Genomic DNA, 21,856 nt, shown 5'->3' with positions numbered 1-21,856 from the left:
ACAAGACGTTTTGTTCCACTGCAAAACATTTAATTCTATCATTTTGTATGGCACTTAGAAAATGCAATTCTTGTTCCTGACAGAAATCAGGGACCTGTGCTTAGCCCAAATATGGACAGTGGAATAATCCTTAAATAGAAAAAAAACCCATGCTCATGAGAAAATTTGTGGTTTTAACTGTAAAGTCATGAACATTTTGCTTGAATGACCTTGTAGGATTTCTGGATTGATTTCAAGGTCACCATACATTTTAGTACTGATTTCAACACAAATCACCATTCAGTTGATATATACGCGACAATGTGTTCCATGTGTTCTGGGCTTTGTGGAGTGACTCCAGATCTCAAAAGGCTATTCAAAGGCTAGGATAATCACTCATTCACTATTGTATGGTCAATAGCTTTAATTTTACAGGCTTTTATAATCTTATAGAGATTGTCTGTATTTCAAGATTTACAAGTTATGACCCCCTCTCTATATACATTCCTGGTATTTGAATGTTTGCACTTTTTCAAGTATTACCTGCAGCAAAGGTTGGCTGATATGTAGCAGCTGATGTTGGGCTTGAGCATTCATTTGATGTATCCGTGACTAAGGGTGATGCAAACCCCACCAGATTATTGTAGACACTAGGGAACAATGGAGTTGATGAATAATCATGCAACTACTTGCCTTACTGAAAACTCAAAAAGACAGTTAAGTCAAATTCTGCAAAAAGACTCCTGCATTCTAAGACTCGGAACGAATGCTAAGACAGACAGGGTACCCAAGTAGGTACCCTGTGCTGGCTGTGTTTCTGCCATGTATAGGTAGACAGACAAGCAACATGCCTTTTCCCAGGAGAAGGTGACTTTCTTACCTTTGGCTCTGTGTTTTTAGTTCTTTCAAGGTGGGAGTTATTTCCTGCAGCATTTCAACATGTTCCTGACTGCGGACTTGACCCATAACCTGAACTAATGTAAACAAAACTGTCTGAATATTATCTTGCCACGATTTATATTCGCCCAAGAACTGCCTAACACTATTCTCATAGGGAACATCTTCACCATCTGCCAAAGCTGCTTCTTCATCCTGTAACAAAGACATGCAAAAAAGGTTAACTATTCATTCTATTTTGGCTAAGAGAATAAAGCTGAGCATTTCGTAACTTTTGCAGCCCCTCTGTCATTTGACTACAAAGAACCATAATTTTCAGTGGCTACACTTCAAGGAATTTGTAAAAAATCTGTAAAAGATCAAATGTTTTGCTGACTAAAACCCAAGAGGATTTGTAAACACAAATGTTTCAGCTCCTGAATGAGAGGAAAGGTTTAATTCAGCCAAAGCCTGATCAGCCTAACTCTAGAAATAAAGCTTTATAAATTCTTAGAGGTGAAATGAATTTTCTGTCTTGAAGTCCATAAGCATAAACACATTTCACTGTTTCTAGATACTTTAAAAAGTACACCATTAAAGTGTTGTTTTTCCTTGAACTATAGAGGTTTGAGGAATAACTTTAACGAAGTTTTAGGCATACCTTTGCCATAGCTTTCAGTAGATGTTTGACATCTCCAAGTTGTCTGTTATGACCTGTGAGCACAGTTTTAATACTATCCACCAGATTCTGAATTGTTTCGCAAACTGTTTCTATTTGCTGTTCTCTTTCTGTTTGTACTGTCCTCTGTGTAGATATTTCCTGGGTCAACTGCTTGTGAGCCGAGTGAAGCCATTCAGAGCTGCCAATAGGATGTTCAAGACCAGTGCCCTAAAAATAGCAGAAACACCTTTGTATCTGTATCCAAAGATAAAATTCAATTACTGTCTGAATGCTACTGCCAAGTGTTTAGCAGCTGATGGAATAAACTCTGTAATGCACAACCATTAGGAGGGATACATAACATTTAGAATGAAAGTCAAAATTGGGAACTCGTGATTATAATGATTTTGTAATGTTATATATTTTGCTTTGACCTTTACTTACCACTCTCTGAAGTAGTCGAAGTTCCAGTTCAGAGACTGAACTGTTGAACTGCGACGCAAAAGAACACATCTGTTGACAACGTTTGAGAAGTTCAAATAATGCAGCATCAAGATTTAAGGCTTCTGCTGTTCTAGTACGTAAACTTTCAAAATGAATGATATTACTGCAGAGGAAAGTGACCTGAAAATGAAAGCAAGTGAGAAAAATTATTCAATTTAACCTGTCTATTACACAAATTGCATTTGTTCCATGCCCTTAGAAGGGACAATTTTAAATACAACAGTAAAGCTACTCTGTTACAGTAGCAGTATCATTTCAGAGTCATCCAACCCTGCAGCAATCCCCCCCGAGGTTATTCATCATGGTTTTCAAGTGAAATTCCCAGAAGTATCTGGTTATTTATGTCTGCTCTTTAGATGCTGAGGAGGAAGAATGTCTTCTACATAAATCTCAAGTAGGAAATACAGAGCAAACACACTTTCAAAGTCAATAGTAGCATACTGCTGTACACTACCTGGCTTGCTCTTTGACTTTCTTTCAGTACAAGGTTTCTTCTTTCAGCAATAGTGGCATCAAAATCTTGCAAGACTGGTGCCAGTGCAGGATTAGCACCTCCTGCCCATTTTAAACGCTGCTCAATACTTGCTTCAAGTGCTGCTAGTTTCTCCTATGTTGGTGACCAAAACACATACACAGATATAGATAATCCATACAGATATACATAATCTTAAGCCTAACTGCCTAACTTTAAAAAAAATTATGCATGTATCACATGCAGGCACGCTCTTACACCCATATATAGAAAAGAATGTGACATTCATGACTGACAAATGTTATCTTATACTCTTTAAAGGTTTATTTTCAGCACACATCACAACTGGATTTGATTGTTATGGAAATAAAGTCACCCTTCTAGGTTCTAACACATCAGAACACCCCCTCCCCACCAAACCAAAAGCAGGTTGAAAGTAATCACAATTCTAGACTAAAAATTATATAAACTCATATGAGTCCTGAATTATTTTATAAATAATTTTCAAAAAACTATTACAAACAGTAACTTCACAACAAAAAGGAAATAAAAACTCAAGAAGCTAAGCATTATTTAAACAATTAAACATACTATAATACTGATACTCAAAAGCCTAAAAAGCTGAGCCAAGCCACAGCGCACAGAAACCTTAACACACAAAATAACTGATTTGCCTGGATCTACAAAGGGAGCTGCTAACACTTAGTAAGATAATAATGATGATCTAGGTCAGACACACTTAAAGAATAGGAGCATGATCAGCCTTCAGAAGGAAAAGTACTTTCACATACTCATATTTTCACTTGTGAAACAAACTGAGTGATATTCCAGAAAGGATATTTTGTATGAGATGGCAAAAATCAAGCAGTGTACCAGTATACATCGGACAGGCTTAAAAGAGATCAGTGAAAATACCACTAAATTTGTGCTTCGATAGCAGGAGAGAAAAACATAATCCAGAGGTGGGAGATAATTTTGCCATTTGCGTTAAGTCACATTCCAATACGCTGCTGAACAAACCTCCCAAAGGTAATAGTACCTGGACTGTTGCAATTGAAGCTTCAATCTGACTGAGCGTGTGAAGTTTCTTTTTCATGCTGGCTAAAATTGCAGAACGAGGTGGAGGAGTAACAGAAATAGCTTGTGGGCGACTGATGAGGAGATCTTCGTGCTGCCACTTTAAGGAAATAATGGGAACACCTGATCAGCCATATTTCTCAGCACAAAATACTTTGCTTCACAAATAGTAATTGTAGTACTCTGGCATACTCGATTAGTAAGGGCATTTTAAAAAGGCTAAATGTGAAACAATACCAGCATGCTTAAAAGTCCTAAATCATTAGTGTTAAATTACATAAGTAGCTGTAAACTATGTTTTGCTGGCTTGGGTATTTATACCATTAATCAGTCATTAACTTACTAGGAGTGATTTACACACATTTCCCTGATCTAAAGAAAAAACCCATCAATAGTCAGAAACAATTCCTTTGTGATGCGCTAAAACAAACACAATTTTGCTTACCAATCTGTTAACTGGTTCATTAACTGACATGGAGAAAGCCTTTCCCTTAACCTTCTAATCACTACAAAATGAAGATCAATGATACTATGATACAACTAGATACCAGCATAGAGCTCAAGTTGCACAATGGCATTTATCTAAAGCCTCAGAGGAACATTTTTAGAATTGATAAAAGTACTGTTTATATTTTGTCAGGAGGCAAACAGTGGAGCAAGACAACAGTTACTGCATTAAAACTTAGAAGGAAAGGTGCAACACAACGTTCAGCAATGCATAACCTCTGTTTTAAGCAATCTCCTCAGTCATAGTGTTTGAAAAAAAGAGGGAGAATGGGGGAACACTGATAGCAAGAAAGCCAGTGAATGACTTATTTTCTAGTAAATGACTTAATACCTGCAATTTTTTCATTGACTCCAAATGTACACCTTTCCACACTTGAATCTTATACAGCAGCTAGCCTTCAAAAGAAGCTAAGCTGTAACACCTCTTTTCCTTATGCATTGACAGAGTAATTTAAAACCAAAATACTTCAAGTCCATTAAAATATTCTACAGCTCATCCAACAAAATAAAGAAGCTCTACTTACCCACAGTAATTAAAGCTCACTTTCCACAGACACAGTTTGGAGAGAGATGTGTTTTGTGCATTGTGGCCTTACCTGGAACATGGCAATATGCAACTGTACTCTCTGAAGACTGGTCTTGCAAGATGAAATACTGGTTTCAAGTCTGCGCACTAGATCATGCTTCTTCCACGCTGTATCATATGAACTAGCTAACACTGTTGCCCTGTTCATGACCAGCTGCGAGAACTTGCCAATTTGGATATTGTGCTCCACAGCTTTCTTGCACAGGTCATCCACAGAAACTTTGCTTTCTGCTCCAAAGTCTTTAGCTTCTACCTGAGCAATGATATCAACACCCAAAGCGCTGATGAAGCTGCACAAAGTAAGTCCCAAAGCTTGATTTGGAAGTCCAATTAAAAGCTGTCTCACAAAGTCAGCTGTAAAAGCCTTGATTGGTTTGGCCATTTGGTCTTCACTAAAACAAGAGTTTCTGTAAAGGGCTTTCACATTGACAATCTGAACAGGTCCGTTTACTGCATTCTGCTCTTCCAGTGAACTGATACCTTTTAAAGGAAATATATTTTTGTTATAAACATAGCAAGATTAGAGGAACTAATTTTAAATTTCTGCATGCTTGCCATATATGAAAGGTAAGTTACAGCAGAAGTGACCATTTTACACTCTTCTCAAAAGGCACTATTCTATCACCCTATGAGAAGTGGACAAAGTGATACTGAATATTTGGTAACATTTCTTTACCTGACAATGTTTTAGAGAAGGTACCACAGAGTCTGAAGAATTCTTTAATTGTCTGCAGTCTCTTCAGAAAGAAAATTTCCTCTAGAACTTGCCGATTATTGTCATCATCAAAGAAGTTAACTTGGGTGCTGCGGGCTTCCCTGATGATGTCAATCTTACGCCAAGCAACAGGTATTTCCATCTTGTTTAGCTGAGAAATGTAAAGGAAATATAGTTTGTTTTTGTAAAGCTTTCATATTCCTGACTCAAAGTACTCTGTAAAGAACAAATCCATACCTTTTCAATCAATAAACCAAATGCAGTTTCCACTTGAGCAAACATTCCATCAAAGGCTACCAGAAGCATCTGCCCAGCTGACATTTTGGGAGTTTCATCCACTGAACCATTTCTTGGCTGAATCAGTTCACCATACTGAGCATGAAGTACTCTTAAAAGAGAAAATTTACATGGTTTTGGTTAGTCTACAGGAAATAAATAGGATTTTCTTAAACTGATTTGATTCCCACAGCCAGAGCAGATTTGAATGAAGATGCATCTGAACAAGGTGAAATCTCTGCATGTTCTTCTTACACCTCTTCCTCTACTTACCATAAATCTTAATGCTGGTTTCATAAGAACAGCTAAAGATATTATATAAGACAGGACTGTATTAAAGGACCAGCTACAAAGCTAACTTAAAATGCAGGTAGAGGATACAAACTACATTTCCTATGAGCATGTTAAAGTTAATAAGTGATGTAAATATCTTCCCTTCATGAAAATCAAGTCCTGGTTTTAAAACGTAACACATGTAAATGTCTGAATGCACCATGGGGTAAAAAGGTGGAGGATGAGGTCTCGGTTACAGTCGAGACTGTTTAACAGCTTACTGCTCCTCAAAGGTGGTCTTATCCTCTCCCTCCCTTATATCACTTTTGACCCTTAACTAACAGGCTGAGCAGGCTTGCCCATAGGTAAACCACAAAGACAATTAACCCAAGAGAAAAAAGCAAATGATTTTTAACTGGTATAGCAGCCTTCCTTGCAGCACTGATGGAGCCACCATAACTGGCACAAGGGAAGCATCAAGATCACTTCTATGTAGCAGGAAGCTTTTGAATTGGCTCAGCTGTCTGCCAAGAACTTCCATCCATACAAAGGTACTGCCCCACATTACAAGATGCACAAGTCTTTTTGTTTGGCTGGGATTTTGTTTATTTGTTTTGTTTTTCTTAATGAAGTCACCAATTCATCATGCAAAAGCTGCTCATCAAACATCTTGATGGAGAAGTTCCATAGTTATAAGCTCTCCCTTTCCCAGGTTCCTCCCACAAACTAATGAACCAGTTTCTATTTTTAGCATCCCTTAACCTCAAGCATAAAACCACAACTATATGTTTTGAACAAAGTTGACTACCAAAAGTCAACCTACCAGGCAAATGTAAATGTAACTTGCCATAGCTCTGTATGTCTATGTATGCCTGTGAATAAATGCACAAACATATAGAGAGGAAATGTGCACTTTATAGACACTGCACTCTGCTTAAGGGTTTTCTTGGACAAGAAAAGCCTGTACATCAAATAAATAATATTCAGACAAACTAATGCTGTGCAGTCTTCATTCTCTCACACCTGAACTAAAAAGTGATTTACCTTGCAACATCAATGTAATGAGTATGTGTTTCTTCCTCTAGTCCCATGGCAGCATTTCGTAAGTAGGCTTGGAGAGATTCAACCAAAGTTTGCAAAGGGACTCCATCAGTTGTTTGTTCAATGAGATTATCTAATTCATGGAGCATACTCTCTAAAGTATACTCCCCTTTCATTAAGCACCTAAGGGCTTCAGGAAAAATGATCTGTCGGAAGTTCGAGTTCAGTTCCTGTTGGGAAGTAGGCATGAAAACATTAGAAATTTTCCCGTCTCAAGAAGTATCATATACAGCATCTTTCTCATTTTGGTAGTGGATATTCTCTGAAAGATAACACGATGGTGGTCAACCAAGGGTCAAAATCGACCTTTTTTTTTTTTTGTTGAAAGAAATCAGGAATCCATTACACTCTGTACAAACCCAAAGGTTTGACATTTGCATAATATAGCAACAACTACCTTAACTGCATCATCAGCAATACCACACAGCAATTCTCCACAGAGCATTAGTGGTACAGACATCACACTTTACAAATCGATTTAATCAAATTAGGTAGCTTCTCTTTCCATTACATAACTTTAAAAGAGTAGGTTGAATTATTTACAGTATTTATGATTTGTTAAACTGATTGTACTAGGCAAGGAAAATAATCAAAAAACTTGCCAGACAGTGATTATTTTATCCTACTCACTCCACAGAAATCAATGCAGGTAAGAACAGTACCTTAAATGGCATAAAGCAATTTTCTGCAAGCAGAATACACCAGAGGGCTAAAGGCAGCTATAGAAAGAACCAACCGATATGTTCTGTCTCCAAAATGAGACAAGACACAAAGGAAAAAAAAGATTAGCTATCTTGGCTGTTCAGTGAGCTACACATCTTACCTAAGAGCTCACAGGGAGGAAAACAATGTGGGTGAAAGATCTCAGCTGCAATGCAATGAAATTGCAGGCATGTTTCTGAAGTGTTAATACTTTGAGGAGCAAAAAAAACAATGTGACAAAAACCTCAATGTGCTTACACAGGTTGGTAGGAAAATATTTGTCAAACACAATACAGTGGAACCAAGAGCCTCAATAAGCTATTTCCACCAGCCACAGTTTATAAACTGTTTGAGTCTTCAGCAGGTATTTCACTCAATCTGCCACTAATGTCTTTTTGTTTGTTTAGTTGGTTAAGGTGAAAACATTTCTAAACCACAAAATTATAAACCCAGTTTTCTCCTTCCCAATCTTGGACATAGGGGCCTGTAAAACAGACTTTCAGAATTTGTTTCAAACCACTTCTTTTAGGTGAAAATAAGTAAGACTTAATAGGAGCAGAAAAGGGACAGGGCATAGATTAAACAGCTTGGAAATTGTTCTGCACTGCCAGCAATAGAATAAAAGAATGAAAGCAAAACAAAGCTGATGTGTCTATAAATCTGATACTAACAATTATTATGGTTACTTGACAGCAGTTTTTACAATTTGTCAGGTATAGGTCAAAATGGTTTCTTTCAACCGATGTAAATGGCAGTAGCAAAGCCTATTCAGCTCAGCCAAACACAGCAATGAAGATGACTAAGGTCCAACAAAATAAAAATCTCAGCAGCACCATAAGCAAACATTCGGCCATTTAAGGAAGAAGATGTTAAGAATGGCTTAGCTGAAGCCTTAGAAGTACAGGGATTAGGAAAGGAAAAGTAACCCAAAAGTATCACCTGAAGCGAGATGTATACTCCATTCGCTAAGTGAACAGCTTCTGATGCTTCAAGTGGATTAGGAATATCTAAATCCTGGGGTACAAGATGACACTGCTTCAGCAACTGCACAAGGCACGTAACATTCCCACTCATGCTGCAAAGCTCCTCCAAGAACCAGGCTCCATCTCTTGAAGTCAAATCAACCAGTTGCTCTCCAGCACTAGATGCTGCACCTTCCATCATCAGATTTCGCCTAGATGAATTATGACACTTAGACAACCTGCCTGCTATTGCATTCCCCACATAACCATCACTTGAACATTCCTTCTAAGTGGTCTCAAACATGAGCACATACCAAAAATTTCACAAGAGGCAACTCACCTCGTCAGCGTACAAAGAGCGGAGATGATAACGCTTGCTAAGCTCAGGGAGCCCTCCTCCCCATTTTCATGAAGGAAAACTTTTATGCAACGCTCAATTTCTTTCAGCTGCTCTTCACAAACAGGTACAGTAACTGCCTCCTGTTTCAAACGCTCCACCTGCCTGATAAGTCTGTTATTTATATCTGCTGCGTAACGCTGTAGAGTCATTTCCGTAGCAGTTATGAACTGGCACATACTTGGAGGTGGCTGAGGAGCATATTGCATCTCATACCTGTAAAGCAAAAATACAATGACAAAGTTCTCCCTTCTCAAGTGCTAGCAAACTGCTTTCTGCTCTGTATTCTGGAAAATACTCTGCCTTTGAACAGTTGCCACATTACCCTACTCCATATCAATTCTAAATAGGACAGAAGCTGATGCCCACCCTAATGACACTTTCAGGAAATCCTAGAATGCACCGTATTTCATACCCATTTGCAAGTACAGAAGGCAATCAGTGGTCCTTGGGCAAAGAAGGAATAGAATAGGAAGAAAACGGGTTTTGGTGTAAATGCTCAAATATAATCTAGAGCTTGTAAACCAAGCAGTGATAATGCCAATGCTTCAGAAAAAGAAAAAATAATTGCTTGAAATTCTGCTTTAACAAATTAAAAAAATCTTTACTGAAGTGATTTTTAAATACTATAACTCTCTAAAACCCCTAAATATCACTACCCTAAAGCCACAAGCATGGCTCTTCATGGCAGTGTTACTTGGCTTTCTTTTTGCAGTACACAGATTAAACTCTGCAACGGTATTTTTAAAGCAGTTTTTCATCTTTTATTTTTTTTTCCAGACTTCCAGAATTACAACTTAATCTTGTCTTGCTTTCTAATTAGATCAGTTAAAACAAATACAAAAGTATTTGTTTTAATTAGAAAATTAAAATCCCAAAGTAGCTTGAAAATTAAGTTCTTCAAACAATCCATTATTTTTTCAACTTACTTCCTGAAGATATCCTGACAACGCTCTATTGTCATGTTACAGATGAGTTCTTCCATCCAAGTTTTCCACTGCTCTATTCGGTGTTTCTGAAACACGGCTTTTGGATACTGAAGAGCTACTGTGGCATAGTTGTGCAGTTGCTCAAGACAACCACGTAACACAGATCTTCTCTGCTGGAGAAGAGCACCAACTTCACCTTCCAGTTGTTCACACTGGCTGATGAGATGTGCCTGGCCTGCATTTTGCAGAAATGCTGTTGCTGGTACATAGCTTGGAGGACCTTTTAAGAAAGATGGTTAAAAATGAAGACGCATCTCTGAAACATGCATTTTATAACATACAAATACTGAGTTCTGACACATTTTGAAAAGTATTCTTTCACTTGTGATAAAGAAAACATTGAGAATTCACACTGAAGAACTCTGAACACAAGGCAAGAGAATAATCTCATGCCCAGCTAGGGTAAGATAGACAAGGTCCTTCAAACAGCTTGGCACAGAAGCCTTGGAAGTTATAAATCACCCTTTGAAGGATACCCTAGGTCCTTGCCTTTAAATTGGAGGATACTCATAATGTCTCCCGATACTAAACTCTAGATATTTTCAAACCATTAAGAAAACCCACAAATACTGTTTTATACCTAGGTCCATTTGTGTGCTAATTTCTTGAAGAAGACTTGCAAGTTGCGTTGCCTCTAAATTGGTGAAAGCAGTTTGGTAATGTGTTATCCACTGCTCAAACTCATTCAGCTTCACCTGGATTGCTTCCTGGACAGCTCTTTGTTGAGACTGCAACTGTGTGTGCTCAGAATACCTGAATTATTAAAGCCACAGAATTAAGTATGTACCAGAAAGAAAAAAATGCTTAACTATACTGAATAGAAAACAATATTGAACAATACGACTACTCTGTCGACCAGAAAATAAACACGTTTTCCCCAATTACATAAAACTTCAGTGTTGTGTTAATAATTGATTTTCCTACAGAATAATGCATGTGTATAGTCATGCAGTTCTGAAATCTCTGATCAATTGCAAATAAACTCAAAAATACATTAAAGAACTAGAAGCTTAGATGAAAATATTTTTGTGATATTTACCAATAGCTGCATTATGTGGATTAATGTGATGTGACACTAAATACAGCACATTCTGTCTCTTGTCTTGGGGATCAAGTGTAGAACATAGACTAGCACAGGTTATACTGATGCAGTATGAGACATAGGACATAAATAAGATTAGTCAGTAGGAAAACAGTTTCAATAGTAGTTCTGTACAAGAAGTGACTTGCTTACTTAAGAACAGCTTCAACACAGCTATTAATCACCCCCATATATATGTATTTTGAACATTTAACTTGTAAGTACATTACTAAATCACCAACTGTATTGGACTGTGAGATTCCTGACAGGATTCCTGGCTCCTCTGTACCTGTGCTGAAGTGTGTGGGAGGGATGATCCACTCCTTCTGCACCTTCCAGAAAATCTATCTCCTCCAGTAGTTTTCCTTGTAACTTTTCTACATCTGTCAACTGCTCTTGCAGGTTCAGATACTCTTCTAAACTACTGTCCAATTTTGGCAGTACAGCAAGCATTTCATCTCTGTTCTTGAACCAGTTAACCTATAACCAAGACACAGACGTTATACAACTGGACTTAAATCTAACAGGTAAGAGAAAGTAATATATGGCAGCACTTAACCCTTCAATCATCTTGTTAATCTAGGACTACTTCCACTGTTACAAGTGCTACAAGTGCTACAAGCACTAAAGCTTAACAGACATGCAGATTGCCCTCTAAACCTCTATTTTTATTCTTCTAGCTTAGATTCAGGAAAAATATAACAACAGGTTTTAGTATTAAGTACACAGAAAATGTACACAGAAATGTACACAGAAAATCTGCAAGTTCCATATAAGCACTTTCCTTGGTACAAACTGAATTCAGCTCAATAAAATCTGTAAACTATTTCTAATAAATGATCACCAATGAATGTTGGGTCTTCCAGTACCTGAAGATGCAAATAAATGAAGGGAAAGCATACAGCCTACTTTGGTTATAAAAAATAAAATTGTTGTAGTAAACTCACCTTTATCTCAGCCACTCTTGAAGAAAACAGACTACGTGTAATATCTCTTTCCATTTCTCGTTTGCTTTGTTTGTTCTCAGCCTGCTGGCCACCACCACCATAGACAGCTCCAGCAAATCCTGCCTCGCCTCCTGCTGTCCAGTCCACCAGAGGATCATAAACAAAAGCTTCAAGCAACGTGAGCAAAGTCTCTCTCCCACGCCGCATAATATGAAGGACCTGCACCATATTTTAAACAGACTCATTCTGATCTCAAATTACCCTTATAGAACAGTGGAATTTTAAATGCAAAGTACTGTACTTGAGTACGTACAGAATTCTGTAACTTTGCTCTAACCACTACAAACCCAGAAGAACACCACAGTACGTACAAATGCAGCTAGCCTGTAGTAACACCACTAAAACTAAAGACTGTGTTCTAGCTAGCCTTCCACACAAAGTCCTATATAAAATCACAGTAGAAAAGGCAAAGGCTTTATAAATAAATCAGTATCAGAATGTCTAATAGAAAACTTTTAGGATAGGATTTGGCAAATGACAGCCTTCAGGTTTCTGCATGTTTCCTAACTTACCTGTTCACAAGAAAGCCTGAAAACCCCTTCTACACCTGTCACTCCAAGTGCTGTTTCAATATTGTGCGTCATCCGGAACGGAACCTTCTCTGGTACCCTAAGGCTTTTCCCTTTAAGACAAAAAATTAAGTTGTTTCTCTTAACTAGCAAGAAGGGAAACCTTTTATTTGAATAACATATAGCATTTTTTAAGTTACCTTTTTCAAAGCAAACATTATAATCTATGTGGACAACTTCTCCTGTAGTCATATCTATAAGAACATTATCCAGATGTCTGTCTCCAAGACCAATGATGTAGCCAACCATGGACATAACTGCAGTGGATCTTGCATACGACTTTAAAGAGAGTTTCAGGAAAAAATTATTTGTGGGAATCCTCTGCCAACACATCAGACTGACTACCATCTTAAAACATTATCTTAAGTGTAAGACAATTTAAAACGAACTTATTCCAAGCCGTTTTCGATTTGCCTGATATCTTACAAGAGTTTTCATGTCATAGGCTGATAATTCCAGTATAATAAGATAGAGCTATATCAGGTGTATACCCATTTTTTGTTTCAGATGGTACAACTGCCAACATTTCCTGTTACATGAAACTTCAGCAGTGCCAGCTCACCTAAATCAACAGTATCATTGCTTGAACACATCCCAGGCATTTGCTGCCCCTCACCCCATTAAAAACACAGCCTTTCAAAGGGACAGGTATCCGTTATAACTCACCTGTGTAACTCTCCACCATTCATCTGGTGTAGTACATGATGACCAGAGCTCCTTCGCTAAGAGATTTGGGGGAGTTGCTTCCATCAGTTCTTCCAAAACAGCCCTCATTACATTCAAGGGCCAGTCACGACGTGACACATCAAGACTAAGCCCAACTGCCTTCAAAGCAGGCCCAATTTTACTGTAGTAAAGTTCACTTGGTCTAGGAACTATTCCAGGATTCTGAGGAGTCTGGTAAGAGTCCTGAGCCTAGAAGAGATAAAAACTGTAAATTACCTATTACAACTCATTACTACAGAGAAGTATCCCAAATTCAGTTTTGGTGAGAAAGAAATACCAAAAAAAAAAATTAACTCCTCTACCGAGGATGATTTAAACCTCAGAATTCTTTCAAAAATCAATAGTTAAAAAGCCTAAATGAACAAAACACATTGTTTTGGCTTAACCGTACAATTTATGAAGGAAAATTCTAAAAATATAACTGTAAACCCCACATTTAGAATCAAATGAGAATGAGAGAATGAGATACTGAACTAAAGTAACTTTAATCATAATTAACTCTACTTGTTTAAACCCAATTCTCCCTGAAATATCATACAAGAGTATATTTATATAATATATACTGTATGTGTGTGTGTATATATATATGAAAATACATATTGACATCTGGTGAAATCCCAATATACAGACCCACTCTGGGTTACTATAAAAGAACCACAATTTTTTTAAGACAATGTTATAGAGAACTGCAAAGCAAATCAGAATAAAGGTTTTCCTCTGAACTGTTCAAGCTGGCACAAAACATAGTTGTTACCTTTTGTGCTTGTAAAGCAGCTTCGCGCTGTTGCCACCGCTTGTAAAGCCCAAACAAAGGTGTAGCTCCATCCACCCACTGGATCAAGCCTGATCTTGTTCCCAGAGGTGTCACAGAGTAATGCCTCGCGTGGAACCTCGGTGTTTCTTGGCGGTTAATAGTAGCAAACATTGTGTTCACAATTGATAAGAACTGCATGATTCTTTCATCCAGATGCAAGTCTTCCAAACCTGTGATAAGTTTTGTTTAAAATTTAATTTCTAGATAAAAATTCATCCTTTCGTGAAGTCCTACTTCATTTCAGACTATGAACAGTTTTATAAATTATGTAGATTAAAGATGAGTTGTTCAGTCTAAAATTAAGTGTTCACGTAGCATTTGCCTACTAGAATCACCAGTATATGACAGCTCACTCTGTGAGCAGTACAGATGAGGTTACTAACGTAATGAATAGGTCTTTCTCTTTTAGAAAAGGCATAAAGTCTCTGAAGTTCTCTTTTGGGCGCTACCTTAAACTCCTGGAAAAGTGCATCCAGCTAACCCCATCAGTGTGCAAGTAGAATACTGTTTCTGATGCAACCCTGCTAAAGAAAAGCTACAAAACACCTGACTTACAGCTTCACAGGGCAAAATTCCTTAAAAATGTATGGTGAAGTGGGTGGGGGGAAGAGAGGGAACAGATGGCTCAAAACAACTGTTTCTCTGTGTCAGGCAGGCAGATAAAACACAAGCTGCAAGCATGTGGATTCCTAGCTTTACTGCAGTTTAATTTATAACAAGGGACAATAACTTGCAAGAGGAAACTTCAGTTTCTTACCTTTGAAGAGATAGGGATAGTTCTTCCCATCTGAGCCCAGGAAAAGCAGCTTTTTAGGTTTGGTTTTAGTAGGCAGGATTGTGATGGTGCTGCCCACACTATGAATTGTGACTGTGTCTCTGGTGGATACCTCTCCAGGAAGTGCTATTTCAGTGTTCATCATGGCAGCCAACCAAGGACTAATTTCTTCAAGGCGTAAAACATAACTAGCTCGTTTCTGTGCTCTCTGCTGCAAACTTAGCATAACCTGTTCCAAAGAAGATTAATTTAGGCAGATGTCCACATTAAGAGCTAGCAGTAGAAAAGAACTGTCACCAAAAGAAATGTAATGGTGGTCACCTTCCAGAAAGCATCCTTGCCACCCTATGAATCCAGTTACAGTTAAGGATGAAGATGACAAAAACTAAAAAACAAACAAAAAAAAACAAAACAAACAAAAAAAAAAGAACCACACAAAAAAAACCAAAACCCCATCCTTTATGCAGCAAAGATACCCTGCCTGGTGACAAGCACCAAAGTCACAATGATTCCTTAAGAGGTTTGCTCCTGTGTTTATAAATATTTGAGCTGTGGTCAAAAGCAGCAGCATTAAGCAACCTCCTGTTTACATACCTGCTTGTTCTGCAAGGCACAAAGGGAACTACAAAAACCATCCATTTGTGTGCAAGACATAGGTTATATCTAGCAAGACTTTTTTAAACCACCAGCATGGCCCTGGATATTCAAGTAAATATATATTTTGTTTCTCCTCAGACCAATTAAGAACTAGGACAAGATCACATCATTGAAAAACAAAGTATCTTTGGCTAGGGTGGATCACTCGAAGCTTGCTGCATAGCCAGAGAACTACACCAAACGTGTTAAAATTTAAATCCACTAAACTCAAAAGGCATATAGTTTCAGAAAGACAGTATTTCAAAACCACAAAGCCCTCTGTCCCCAAAGCTGACAGCATACCAGACAGCAGAAGATGCAAGATTTGAAGAAAACAGAACAATTTCATTGGGTAGAAATGCAATACTGCAGGCAGTCAGCAGGCCTTACAGAGGCAAATCTAGCAGGCCTGTGGTGACTGCAGAGAAAGTTTCAGACTGTAATTTTGATGTGGCAAGAGAATACTAAGGAGAAAGGTCAAGCACACGGTGCAGCAAGAGTGCTGAGCGTGTCTACATTGTACTGCCTGTGCATACAGTACCTCTTTAAATGGGAGCCAGCTGCTTCCAGGTTTAGCAGGATTCAAAGGATTCTTAAGTTTCTCCAACGCATTTTCAATTGCTTCTCCGTAGTTATCCTGAAACCATTTCTCATGAGGAGTTTCTGCAGGAGCTGCAGTGATGCTCCGTACATGTTCCAGAGCAAATACAATGGGCTTCATCAGAGCTGTATGCTTTTCACGCATGATTGCTATTTTCTCCTCTCTAGTAAAAACAAAAAATTCCTCTAAATTCCATAAAAACCATGTTACTTTATAAGCAGAGCAATAAGACTGCATATGAGACATTTAAGAATTCACAAAAATTATTACATCTCTAAAATGAGGTCTTCAAGGATAACTAAAATTAAGAGTATTTCATTCCACACTGAACGCATGTTCCTCTGAGCCACACTCCCCACACCTCACCCCTTTCGGGTTTTTTAATAACTGAAACATTTTAACTGGGTTCTTCAGCACTGGAAACCCTGAGGAGAAGCTCAGAGCTCAAACTACTCTAACAAACTATTTTCCTTTTATTGAAGGGCTCTTTACTACTGCCTGAAGATGCACCACACTATAAAGAAGAGAGATACTCAGATCATGCTGCTCTCCCATTCCATGTCAGTCCTGACTATAAGAATTCAAGAGGCACTCTTAAGCTTAGCCAAGACCCCAGTGAATGGCTTCCCTCTTCCACAAATCCATTCACAGGAGAACCCAGGTCAAGAAGACTTTATGAACACTGAAACTCAAAAGCAGATTAAGACATTCTGCTTACTCCAAATGGATTATACTCTTCAGTGTGCTTGTTCTCATTTCAGCCAACTTGTAGAAAGACCTTGTAAATGAGAACTACAGAATCTCATAACCCACAACTGAATATGCATTGGTTCCCAACATATTATTGCTAAGGAAATTCCACCATGGATTCACACGTAGATTGTTGTTGGTTTTCGTCTGATTACAGTACTAGCTGTAGCATCATAATGTTCTTGAAATAAAGCCACTGGCTCACATGAAGCAGCTAGGATAGTATGAATTCAGGAGCAACACCACTACTGATTGGTTGAGTGTCTGCTTCCCTAAGAATAAATATTTGTTACAATTATCACTTGAATTAATCAAAAAAGACATACTTCCTTAAAGTGTTGTTGTTTTGGACCCTCTTGACTTCATCTTCCAGTTGTTGAATCCTTCTGAGGACATACATATGCTGCTGCAGTAAAACTCCCAACCACAGTTCATCCCAAAGAACTGTAACTCTGCGCAGCTCAGCCACTAGCATTTGAACCTGTGTAAAAGAAATTAAGATTCACTCACTTCTAAGAGTATTAAGACTTATTGCAGAGGTACAACATGAAAAAAGATGACTGCCTAACAGCAAGATGCACCAAGCTTTCAATAAGTCTACCCACAAACTATGTATTTTGTGGTTCAAGTAACTGCGCAAGTAGCATACATTCGGATTATTTACCTGCAATACCATTGTTGGATTTGCAGCAGACAATTTCTCCACAATTTTGCTGTAACAATCTTGCATCATTGCTTGATCTTCATTCAATCCAACTTTTGTGTCATCTTTAGTGCTTTCTTGAGAAGCTGGGGGGCTCCCTCCATCACATTCACCACCCAACAGTTCTTCTCCTTGAATATTACCTAGCAAAGTAGGGATGGCAGAAGGCAGCTTGTTTCCTAAATTAACAACAGATGTTAAAATACCAGCTATGCTGTTCTGGCCTTGAAAGATGTATCAATCAACATTTCACATCAGGTCCCCATATTACATTAAGTACCAGCAAAGTACATGATGATGAAACTGAAAACACTTATTTGCCAAACTAGTAAATCAAATGAAAGGTATCAGTGAGGTCCCACGTAAAGACAGAACGTATCAGAGTTACTGGGGAAAACAAAAGGAATTCAGTATCTTTTTATCCAGTATGTAAAAATGTATTAGCTAAAGTGTATTTGAATATTTATTTTTCCTCCATACCTGAAGTCTGGGATTCACTGCTAAGGGAAATGGTGCCCACTATTGCAGGATACAGTATGAGATGAGGAGAATCTTGAGCCACTCGACATAGTAAGTTGCAAATACTCTGACGAACATACACTTCTGGGTGATTCAGGCGGGAGAAAAGCTGAGGTATAATACCTTCATACACAGGAAAAGAAAGTGGACCCATTTCATTTCACCTCAAATGATGCAGAAATTTTATATTTTATCTCTAAAAGTCTGCTGGTTTTGCTTTGAGAGAACATAAATGTCTTTTTTAAGTACAGGCAATAGCTTATTTCCTTCTACTATTCAAATACAGATGACATCAGACACAACATATAAATCCTTTAGCCAAGTACTAGGAACTGACTTTTGCACATTGTATCTGTTCTATCATTTTTCAAAAGGAAGTCTCCTTAATAGCTCTTGAAGTTAGTAACAATGTTGCAAATGAAAGAACAATTTTGCATCACTCAGCCTCTTCTGCCTTCCACATTTTGACTCAATAACCTTTCGTGGGAAAGCCCTTGAGCAATCAGAACCAGTAGCGTAGTGACAAACAACTACTTCTGAGACATCTGGCTAAAGCCATATCTCTTTCTCTTAACTTCATTTTAAAATGTAGCTAGGAAACACCCTTCCCCTGCACCCCACTTTAAGGTGGTAATATAATACTCCACAAACTACATCTCCTTTCTCCTTTCAGTGTCTTAAGGCAGGAGAGAAAGGGGACAAGCATCTTTGCTACTTTCCTGTCCTACGATCAGAATGCATAGCGGACTTCAACACTTTTAATAAAATTATTTAATATAAGACAGGCTCTCTTTCCATCAGGCTTAAATAAAAGTTTTATGAAAATGCAATGCTTTCCGCTTGTATTTAGAGTAAATGCACCAAGATTAATTTTAACAACTACATAACACATACTCACCTCTCCAAGGAGCAGTAGGCGTAGTTTCTAACCCATGCTCTAGATACTGCCTAAGCTCTCCAGCATGTTTCACAAGCAGTCGTAACAGTCTGAGGGTTGCCATCACAATAACATCATCAGTGCTTTGCTCAGAAGTATTTCTTAAGTGTAGCCTGGGATCATCTTCATCAAGTGGAACCTTGAAAGAAAGAATTACTCCTTTAAGCTAAGTTTATAGTTCATACAATCATTTAGAAAAATTTGTAACTGGATTTCCTCATCAGTACAAACACTAACCTGACCAGCATTGAGTTTGAGAAAAGTGAAGTATGCACTGCAGGAGAGTTTATACAGGCTGAAGATTCTGTCTACAACTTTCCTCCACACTTTAATTAACCCTTCTGTTGCATTTTCATCAAGATCTGAAAGCCAGGGACAACTTGTTAATAACTGACGCCATATAACATCCACCATATCATCTTCTTCATTGTCTTCATTTTCAGTGATTTGTAGAGTCATATCTTCATCCTACATGCAAATAAAGCGAAAACAATTTGATCAAGTCCTCCAACCACTTCTACAACCCACATTAGTTCCTAATGTGGTTTTTGTCATGCAACTGCTTTACTTGATAATATTCGCACAGTCCATAGAACAGATGTGTTACCATTTAGCTAACAGATGGTTTCTCAGAGAACTCTTGTATTGTCCGAATTTTAACTTCATAACATTTACAAGAGTTAATACGAAGCACAAGTAGAGGAAAAGTAAGGTTCATTCTGAGGTTGAACATTTTTCAAGCAGGCAAATATACACTTACTTGAATCCCAGCTGGACGACACACTGCCTGCCCAAGAATCCCATAGATTTTCTCTTTATCTTCCTCTGCAATGTTGTCTGGAAGCAAGCTCTGAACCTCTGATTTTTCCCGGGGCAGCAGACGAACACCTTCGCCCTGACTGTAACATTTAATGAGTTATTGATCCCCAATAAACTAATATTTGTAGAGCTACTGAATGTAGTAAGACTGTATATATAAAACTTCTTGAAGGAGGAAATCTTCATCCTTATCTCAGAATTAAAATAACTTTTTACAGAGGGCAAGTAATAGAGAAAATACTCAGTCCTCTGTTCACATGTGACTTCAGACCACAAAGAACAGTAATCATAAATAGAAAGCTATGGTTTATCTTAAGAAAACTAGTTGTGGTGTACAGATTTAAACATTAGGATGAATTTACCTGGCATTATCAACTACTTTCCGGCCCCACCTATAAGCCCAACTAGCCAGGGCTGCCCAAGACTTGGCTACTTCAGGCGCCTGTACTGAAGACAAGTGATATAGCTGCCCCAAGATGAAGTCAGGTTCTCCAACTCCAATATTTACTGTAATGGGAGAAACAGAGGAATATGTTATGATGTAAAACCTACTTCTAATTTCCTTAACATAGAAAATAACATCAAAACGTTTTAAGTATGTAGTATTTTTTTCAGTCAAGTTAATGCCCCAAAGTGTAAAATTTTCCTAAATGCAAGTGTTTTTCAGTTCCAACAGTGGCTGCAAAACAAAGACCACTTTTCATTTGCTAAAAAACACTGCTTACAGTCTACAATTGTTTCCTCTTTCACAGGAAGATGTAACTTAGGTAAGAACTCATGATGTCTAACAGACCAAGATGCTTCAGAGACCAGACTTATGAAGCATCTAGGGCAGCGCGTGTTTATTTTCTTCACCATCAAGTCAAAAAGCACCTACTGCTTAATATCCATTACCAGATCTAACAATTCTGACTCTGTATGAGGGGAACAAAGTTTTCTTATATAAAATGCATGTTTCAGCAAAGAACATCTGAAGACAGCAGAAAATTGGGAATTTGACTACATTTTGTGTCAACAGAAGCGTTCAAATGATGTATAAAGATCGTGAGAACAACTGAGGTAACTGCTTTTCACACATAACAGGGCCTTCAAAATACAAATCTTGTCAATGCTTGATCTGAAAGATCTCATTCAAGCTTTAGCAAATACAGGAGATGAAAGCAGACAAAAGCAAAGCAAAATTTATTCTCCTCATAAAATAAACACATTCTAGTTTCTTTTTCAGGCTACTATCACCTGAATGAGAAAAAATGTGAAAAAAACATGAAATATCACTATTAAGGTGCTTGGGGTTTTTAACCGCAGTTACCTATTGCACAAAACAGACTGTTCATACATTTAGGAAAACAAATACATGAGTAATGGAGCTCTTACTCTTATCAATGTAAATGGTGCTATCCTTCAGGGGGATCGTCAATAACTAATTTAATAACAAGAGAATACAGAGAACAAATCTACCTGTAGATTCACTTTCAATCCTAGGATATTCTTCTTCTAGTGTATTGACAGCTGGGAGATCAATCAAATTATATATGTTCTTAGACAAAGTAGAGAGACCAGTGTGATTCTGCTGCTGTCGCGCTCTATATACTTGTTTTAACTGTCCTGAAATCTCTTTCCATTCTGCTTGAATCCATTTAGCCAGTGTGAGAATAGATTTTGCAACTGCATATTCAGCTTTGGCAGATTTGCAAAAGGATATGGCACAAGAACTCAGCATTTCCATGGCATGTGTTGACTGACCTGCATATTATGAAAAGCATATCTTCATTAGAGCATTAACTTTATTCAAAACACTTCTGAACTTCAGCATGTTTAGACACAGCTTGTAACAATATATTT

General features: G+C 37.8%; 1 protein-coding gene across 6 annotated transcripts in view; it reads right to left on the bottom strand.

Moving 5' to 3' along the window:
* The window catches only part of SMG1 (SMG1 nonsense mediated mRNA decay associated PI3K related kinase), an 86,360-nt gene that overhangs the window by 2,520 nt on the left and 61,984 nt on the right, over positions 1 to 21,856 (bottom strand). For all 6 annotated transcript variants that reach the window (XM_062634938.1, XM_062634948.1, XM_062634942.1 and 3 more), the window contains 30 exons: positions 21,473 to 21,757; positions 20,377 to 20,521; positions 19,956 to 20,094; positions 19,433 to 19,663; positions 19,157 to 19,334; positions 18,220 to 18,381; positions 17,701 to 17,918; positions 17,363 to 17,517; positions 16,227 to 16,449; positions 15,032 to 15,278; positions 14,215 to 14,444; positions 13,401 to 13,649; positions 12,875 to 13,013; positions 12,678 to 12,787; positions 12,106 to 12,324; positions 11,448 to 11,638; positions 10,658 to 10,830; positions 10,018 to 10,297; positions 9,032 to 9,304; positions 8,669 to 8,903; positions 6,971 to 7,197; positions 5,615 to 5,765; positions 5,339 to 5,528; positions 4,673 to 5,142; positions 3,532 to 3,669; positions 2,475 to 2,627; positions 1,961 to 2,140; positions 1,517 to 1,744; positions 860 to 1,071; positions 523 to 629 (listed from right to left, as the gene is read on the bottom strand). In XM_062634938.1, coding sequence (XP_062490922.1) covers positions 523 to 629; positions 860 to 1,071; positions 1,517 to 1,744; positions 1,961 to 2,140; positions 2,475 to 2,627; positions 3,532 to 3,669; positions 4,673 to 5,142; positions 5,339 to 5,528; positions 5,615 to 5,765; positions 6,971 to 7,197; positions 8,669 to 8,903; positions 9,032 to 9,304; positions 10,018 to 10,297; positions 10,658 to 10,830; positions 11,448 to 11,638; positions 12,106 to 12,324; positions 12,678 to 12,787; positions 12,875 to 13,013; positions 13,401 to 13,649; positions 14,215 to 14,444; positions 15,032 to 15,278; positions 16,227 to 16,449; positions 17,363 to 17,517; positions 17,701 to 17,918; positions 18,220 to 18,381; positions 19,157 to 19,334; positions 19,433 to 19,663; positions 19,956 to 20,094; positions 20,377 to 20,521; positions 21,473 to 21,757 — 6,138 coding nt within the window. The remainder of the gene's footprint in view (positions 1 to 522; positions 630 to 859; positions 1,072 to 1,516; positions 1,745 to 1,960; positions 2,141 to 2,474; positions 2,628 to 3,531; positions 3,670 to 4,672; positions 5,143 to 5,338; positions 5,529 to 5,614; positions 5,766 to 6,970; positions 7,198 to 8,668; positions 8,904 to 9,031; positions 9,305 to 10,017; positions 10,298 to 10,657; positions 10,831 to 11,447; positions 11,639 to 12,105; positions 12,325 to 12,677; positions 12,788 to 12,874; positions 13,014 to 13,400; positions 13,650 to 14,214; positions 14,445 to 15,031; positions 15,279 to 16,226; positions 16,450 to 17,362; positions 17,518 to 17,700; positions 17,919 to 18,219; positions 18,382 to 19,156; positions 19,335 to 19,432; positions 19,664 to 19,955; positions 20,095 to 20,376; positions 20,522 to 21,472; positions 21,758 to 21,856) is intronic.

The sequence above is a fragment of the Pezoporus occidentalis genome, unplaced genomic scaffold (genome assembly GCF_034315485.1).
Source record: "Pezoporus occidentalis ecotype Australia unplaced genomic scaffold, CSIRO_AGI_Poc_V1 ctg113, whole genome shotgun sequence".
NCBI classification, from domain to species: Eukaryota; Metazoa; Chordata; class Aves; order Psittaciformes; family Psittacidae; genus Pezoporus; species Pezoporus occidentalis.
This window is presented reverse-complemented; position numbering and strand designations above follow the sequence as displayed.